This window comes from Tachysurus fulvidraco, chromosome 7 (genome assembly GCF_022655615.1).
Source record: "Tachysurus fulvidraco isolate hzauxx_2018 chromosome 7, HZAU_PFXX_2.0, whole genome shotgun sequence".
Taxonomy (NCBI): Eukaryota; Metazoa; Chordata; class Actinopteri; order Siluriformes; family Bagridae; genus Tachysurus; species Tachysurus fulvidraco.
Window position 1 is genome coordinate 5,273,172 of NC_062524.1, and position 7,500 is coordinate 5,280,671.

The window sequence follows — 7,500 nt, forward strand, 5'->3', positions numbered from 1 at the left end:
GTCTGAGGCACTTTGGGCACCGTTCCAGCACAGAAACCTTTCCAGGAACTCAAGAACTTTAGGCACTTTGCCAAATGCAGGATCCTTTTAAGGAACTCTTGTGCAATTTCCATCACAGCAATCTTTGCAGGAGCTCAGGGACTTGAGGTGTATTAGCAGTGCAAGATGCTTTACAGACGCCAAAACGTCTTCAGGAACTTTAGGCACTTTGCCATTACTGAAGAGCCTTTAAGGAACTCGGGCTCTTCGTGCTAGTTTCCATCACAAAATCTTCACGTCCACCTTTGGGGTTTTAGCTGCATTTCAATTGTTTTTAGGAAGTTAAACTTTTTTTGTTGTTGTTTGTTTTTTTGCTTGCTAGCTTTTTGCCAGTTTTGCCTTTTTGTGGAACTTTTTGTGGAATATCATGAAATCTTCTACTGCTAGAACCTTTTTTAGGATCTCAGGGACTTCAGGCAAAGTGCCAATGTAGATTTATTATTTTGAGGTCCAAAACTCTTCAGAATATCTCATTTCCACCACAGAGCCCTTTTCATTTCGGTTCCTTTCCAGCACAGGAACCAGCTCCAGAATTACTTTCTCAATTCTGAAAACATTTTCAATACAAACAGAGTTGTGCAGTTAAAGGTGCGATCTCCGTTGTTTAAAAGCCAATGTCGACATTTGAAATCACCAAAACAAACACGCCCCTATCCCAAATAGGTCCCACCCCTGTATCGATAGCTCCGCCCACACATACATACGTAACCCAGGCGACTAATGGAAAGAAATGTGTCTTTATCATAGCTGAAGGGAAGAACAATACGATTGTAGATAAACAAACAAGCAAAAATGACACACAAGCATAATGATGTAAAGGACAAAGGCATATATTAGTTCTGTGTAACAAAGCAAAACCAACGTTACTCACCTATCGAGAAGGAAAAAAGCGCCTCGGCGTCTTAAGTAAAGTCGGCCGCATATTCACAGGTCGGAGTTTCCCGAGTCAGTAACTCCTGAGCTAAACGCTGTTACTACACAAAACGCGGTTGTAGCTGCCTCTCTACATTACTACGATAGAAAAGAGGTGTTATTTGTGTAGTAACAGCGTTTAGCTCAGGAGTTATTGACTCGGGAAACTCCAACCTGTGAATATGTGGCCGACTTCCTGCTCCTTCAGTTCTCTCCAGCGCTGGAAAGCTGATCCTATATTAACACGTCCTACTTCTTGCCTTATCGTAAGTCTTTCTTCTCTTTCTTTCTTTGTTTTTATCCTCCATGTCAATGTTAAAACCGCTTTCTGCTGATGTCACACATGCGCACTGAACACTCTCTCCGCCGCACATTGACAAGCCCCGCCCCTTTCTGCTCATTGGCTACACGTTTGTTTTGATTTTTGTTTATTATTCGGCCCGACTCAGTTTTCTGAAGCATTTCTGAAAAATCAGCGACCCCAACTTTTAAGTTAGAGGCATAGCTGAAGAACACTACGTTTCCATGGCAATCTTGGCTACTAGTAGAGAACAAGGACCTCTGATTCAGCAGTGTCTAAAACAAATAATAGTGAATTATAAACTCTATCATTGACCTGGTTGAGCGTATCTGAGCCTATGCTGTATTTAGTGGTCACTTGGTTTACCAACATGGAGTAGAATTGAGAGTGATGCTCATTTCCTTTATGTGTGCAGTGTTTAATGGCAACACTAAGCTGATGAAGGAGAGGGAGAGCTCGCTGAGGCCGAAGGTCAGAGAGTCATCAGTGGGGAAGGAGCGCACAGAGAAGGTGGAGGACTGGAGAGACGTCCCACAATCCACCACAACCAGAACTCCCACTTTCAATGGAATTGGCATTAAAGGAACGACAGAGGAACTACGCAAGCAGGTAGGAGTACTTCTCTCGCCCCCTCCTCGCCCTTCTCTTTTCCTTCTCACTTCTCTTTTCTTGCCTCCTTTCGTCGCATCTCCTCTCCTCATTTCTCCTCTACTCCTTTCATATGTTGAGAGGAAGCAAGACGTCACAGCTCCATCAGACCCTAGGCTGTGTTAAAAGGAACGAGTCTTGCGGATCAAGGATGCAGGAAGACACGATCGTCCAGCTTATCGTCCTTTGTGTCTCTCGCTCTCTTCTATCAGACGCCGCTGTAATATAATCGACTCGTATTCGATGCCAAGAAGCAGCATCGACTTACTCGCCTTCGAACAGACAGGAAATGAACATCTATTCACAGTGATTTGTTCTTCTGCACCACATACAGGTCCGTGTAGAAAGCACAGGAATGATGTCTGAAGAGGTTAAATGGACAGATATGAGGATTGTTTGTGTGAGAGATCGAGCGTGCAGCAGTGAAAGGGTTAATACAGCTCATGTTCTTTGAGCTTTAATTCTGCAGACACACTCTGTCAAATCTTCCTGCCATTGTACAGCTCTCAGGTCTTTAGCAACACATGATGTCATCTGGACACACACACACACACACACACACACACACACACCTCTAAGCTCTGACGGAGTCAGAGCCCACTTCAGAGAGCTGCACTTATCAAAACCTCCCCCTCTTTCTCTCTCTCTCTCTCTCATCTTTTTTTTTCCCTCAGCTCAGCTGTTTAACAAGTCTATCCTCACACCTTCCATCAATCTTTGTACTGTTACGTATTCCCCTTTGCTCTCTTCCTTCTTCTCTCTATATCTCTATCTGTCTCTATCTACCTCCCACCTTCTCTCTCTCTCTCTCTCTCTCTCTCTCTCTCTCTCTCTCTCTCTCTCTCTCTTTGCTGTTTTGCCTGAGCACAGTCTGGTGACAGGCAGTGCGGCTGTGGTGGCCTCGCTCACTCGCTCTCTCTCTCGCTCGCTCGCTCGCTCACTCGCTCTACTCCCCCTTCATTCGCTGTCTCTTCATGCAGACTAAACAATCCCGGACAGAGTGTGTTTGCTTTCACGTGCAAGGCGCCTTAGGAGATCTCGGTAGCGGATACTGTGAGCCCTCTAGTGGCTGAAGCACTCGCTCCAGGTGAAAGTTAATCCTGGCGTGCTATACACACACACACACACACACAGCTTATGAGGGAATGAACACTCAATGGGATTGGCATAGCAGCACATAAATACACAGCCGCATTGTCGGCAGTGGCGGGGCCAGAGGGGTGTCCGGGGTGGCTCTGATTGGCCACCCCAGGTGGCACCCTGAATTTTTATCCGATAGCATTGGGAGTTTGATGCTGATTGACATCTCATTTCACCTATCAAAAGAAGTCTTCGTTTGACATTCGGTCGCGGTGCCGCTCAACATTACAAATACATCAAGTGATGACAAGAACGAGTTGAGAGGTAGGGACGAAAAATATTTTCGCTATATAAATCGAAGCTCGGCGTTATTAACAGATTAACCAGACAAGAGATCGGTTCGTTTCCCAGTTCCCAGTATCGCCATAATATACATAATGTACCAAAAGTTGCCTTGGCCACCCCCTTGGCCACCCCATGTATAAACCTCAAGTTCCACCACTGATTGTCAGGCCTTGTTTCAGATGGAGGAAAGTGGATGGTGCCTTTTCACCTGGTTGGTAGACAGCAATGGTGGTGTTTCAGTTATAGCACGACTCTTTTCTTTTTAGAGACAGAGTTGAGGAAAGTGGGTGCAGTTTGATATGGTGGTTAGAATAGAGAATCTAGAGGAGTAGTTGTTTCTGGAGGACCGAGGTGGTGGTGGTGGTGTCCCAGTGGCAGGAGAGTGTAGATGTTTGGATCTTTTTGGATGGACGACTGCCGTCGAGGACGGGGAAACGTTAGCACGGCTTCATACGGAGGACAGACGAAGGGGCAAAACCAAACTTTACACCTGCCGTACTACCTGCAGAGAGCATCAATCATCTGAGGCACAGAGCTTCGTATAGAAACGGTCTAAAATTCTAGCTCCTTCTGTGCCCTCCTTCCTCCTCTCTCTCGGCGGCTTCTTGCATGACGAGGGCGGAGCGACAGATGAAGGTTTCACGTTTCACTCCCTCCCCTCCCCCTTATCTTTTAATAGCCTCTCCTAGTGTTTGGCTGTGACTGATAGGAATACAATACAGGCCGTGTCGACTGGCTCGGCATGCTGATGGATCGCTGTGACTCAAGCACGTTTCACTTATTACCTCCGGTGTGAAACACACACACACAAGTACATCCACGTACACAAGCGTGGGTACATGTACACATAATGTAGGGAAGCTTGACGATGCCCCGAAGTGTCCGCGCATCCGGTCCGTTCTCGTTTTTCTCGAGTTTCGGTTGTAAACTTTTCTTTTAATCTCGTAGTGAAATTATATCTGGGTCTGTAATCGAATACGCCAAGTATACTTGTGTAAAAGTGGCAGCCTGGTGAGAAAAGACGACTCAGCCTAATATTCCCATAACTGCTTTTAACCCATAAGCATTTACGTGTAACCGAAGCATGGTCTGCTGCAACAGGAACCCATGGGGGATCTCAGATCTGCCGAGGAACACCAGGCTTTTATTCGAAGCATTTAGGCAGAGTTACACAGCTTAACGAGACCACTCCATATCAGACTGATTATAACATGCTTTAGCTATAAACTATATTCCAGGAGTCATTTTACCACCGGTAGCTGGCACCGAGCGCCTTTCTCTCTATTATTTAGTCTCTGGTTCTGGTTCTTCTCATTCTTCCTGTGTTAGCCAAGGACCGCTAACGGAGCCATAAATCCCAAGAAGTCTGTCTGTCTTTCTTGTTTTTTTTGTCTGTCTGTCTGTTTTGTCCACAGGGTTGTTCCTAATTTAATCATTGTTACAGAAACCCTACATTTACAGGTAATGTTAATTATGCAATGAAATGTGGCTTATTGACCCCATATAAAGTCTCCAACCATCTCAGACACTTCATTAAGTGTGAACTCATGATGTACCCTAATATATACGATCCATCCTTTAATCTGAATAGATTGTGTGTACTAAACATACACAAACAAGAAGCGTATTGTTTAATGATTTTTTTTACCTATAGGGAAGTTGTCCAGAAAGGTTCTACGTATGTGGTTGAGATACTCGGGCTGGGAGTTTTAAATATTTAATATTTTTTTTCCCCCCGTCCTCTGCTTGCGTTCAGGTCTCTAAAGTGAACGGCTTTTCGCAGCCATCTCCTGCAACCTTGGCCACTGCCAAAAAATCGAAAGACTGCCGCCTACTCTCCAGACCTGGGAGGTACACGGCCACCGTGACCAAAGGCCACGTCACCTACACCAAAGCAAAAGAAGAACTGGTAAAGAAAGCCAAACTGAACCACAGCAAACATGCTGCTTCTGCTGTTGGTAATCAGCATCCAGCCAGCAACGGGCATGGTGCCCAGCCCCCTCACTCAGGGAAAGCCCCAAGTGGCAATGCAAAAACCCGCAAACAGGTGCTGTTATCAAACGGGCTGCACAGCGCAGCCAATGGGGGTGCCGTTGTTCGCGTCAACGGAAGGATCAATGGTCTCCATAGTTCCAAGGAGTTGGAGGACGAGGGCCGGCAGGGGCGACATGGTCTGCGCAATTCCAAACGCAGGATGGATACAGGTCTAGAGTTTATAGAGCCTAAGTCCAAGGTCTTGTTCTCAGAGGCTAAAAAGCCTAAACTGGCGTCATTTCCTGTAGTGGAGACGCGCAGCAAGAAGGTGCTAAACCAGGACAAGGCCTCAACTGCCCTTGCTAATGGGCACAGCATCACAGAAACCGCTGCCTCACCCACACCAAAAACAGGTCCCACCCCTGCTCCAGCCTCACCAGCTGCACCAGGCTCCGCCCACCAGAGCCCAGCCAACCCGGAGCCGGCAAGGCAACGGCCTAAGCGTGCCTCAGCCGGGAGACTAATGTTCATCCACAGAGCACAGCAGAGGGTCAAGAGCTGGCACGCTAACTCTAATGCTAACACTACCTCAACCAGCAGGCTCTTAAGAGGGTCAGAGCCTCAGACCACACCTCAACGGGTGGAGCGGGAGCGCGAGAGGGAGAAGGAAAGAGAAAAGGAGCGGGAGAGAAGCCGGGCAGGCCTGGCAGCACTGCCCGAGGTTCCTGTATTGAGGCCCAACACAAGGGAGTTTCAGGATCCACTCGTGTACCTGGACACGGTGCGAGAATGCGCAGAAGCGAGTGGGCTGTGCAGAGTGGTCCCACCTCCTGACTGGCGTCCAGAGTGCAAGCTAAACGATGAGATGCGATTCGTCACGCAGGGGCAACAGGTGCACAAGCTTGGTCGTCGCTGGGGCCCCAACGTCCAGAAACTTGCTTGCATCAAGAAGCACCTCAAATCTCAGGGCATCAGCATGGACGAGCCACCAGTCATCGGTGAGTTTCCTAAAATCTTCTAAACTTCTAAATGTCATGCTCTTAAATCGTTCCTGGTTTAATATTGACACACAAGCTAAAACAAAAATGAAGGAGCATCACAGACTAGTCATGTGACTTTACCGCAGTAACAACACACAACAGTAACACACTTATATTGTCTTTGTTGGATTTGCCTGAGGCATTTCTAAGCACTTCAGAAAATTGCCCCTAGACTTTGGTTAACCAGCTACTGTGCGTGTTGTCATGGTCTGGCAGGTTATACGGTAAGTACGTGGTGTTTACCGAGTCACTAGAAAACACCATAGGACGTTGACCTGTGTCCTTGCTGTTGAATACTAAATTTTTGGACAATCCAAGTTACGTTTAATGACATAAAGCTGGCTTGCAGATTTATTCTGGGACTTTTTACACCTGGTTTGTTAAAACTGTTCTATTTACATCAGGCCACATAAACGTGTCTCTCGGCGAATCGGATATCGACCCGATCTTTCTACTCCCACCCAAAATGCAAATATGTTTTACCTCATTCCCGATCTCATTACTTCATTCATTGTTACGACGGTTATGCTACAAAAAACAGCATTTACTGTTCACTGCATTTTCGCTTGCGGCAGCAGCGTGTTTTAAGCCCTGACGCGACACCTGGGTGAAAGATCACCTGCGAGTGACGTACTTCCGTTTGGGAAAAGTATAGCGCCGATGTATGTGGCTTGAACAACCACATTCATTTATACCTGTCCAGTTTCATCTGAAATGCGTCCCAGACCTCCTCCTGAAGGGGTTTAAACCATCGGATTTATATCCGTTTCGAAACCGATTCGGAGGGCATTTATGCCCCTTTTCCACCGGAAAGAACCGGGTGCTGGTTCAGAGCTGGTTCCATTGGCGAACCTTCTAAGAACCGGTTTGCCTTTCCACCGGCTAGAGAGCATCACAGTGCCGAGTGTGACGTCACTGTATACGTGTCACGTGTCCAAGCAACTATAGCGCAGCAGTGACAAACACAACAACAATGGCGGATGTTGCTTTACTGTTATTGCTCATGGCTTTGTGAACCTACATTAGCATCCAAACGTGGCGAATAAAACGTGTACGTGCAGCTCTGTGTAATCTGTATAAACGGAGGTTGTAATCGATAAAGTACATAAGGTTATTTTATCGTTAACACAGAAAAAAAATTAGCCTTAGCATGTAGCTACC

General features: G+C 46.7%; 1 protein-coding gene across 2 annotated transcripts in view; it reads left to right on the forward strand.

Annotated features, from left to right (window-relative positions):
• Positions 1 to 7,500, forward strand: part of jarid2b (jumonji, AT rich interactive domain 2b) — a 106,032-nt gene that overhangs the window by 85,835 nt on the left and 12,697 nt on the right. For both annotated transcript variants that reach the window (XM_047816379.1, XM_047816380.1), the window contains exons 6-7: positions 1,668 to 1,861; positions 5,082 to 6,297. In XM_047816379.1, the coding sequence (XP_047672335.1) occupies positions 1,668 to 1,861; positions 5,082 to 6,297 (1,410 nt within the window). The remainder of the gene's footprint in view (positions 1 to 1,667; positions 1,862 to 5,081; positions 6,298 to 7,500) is intronic.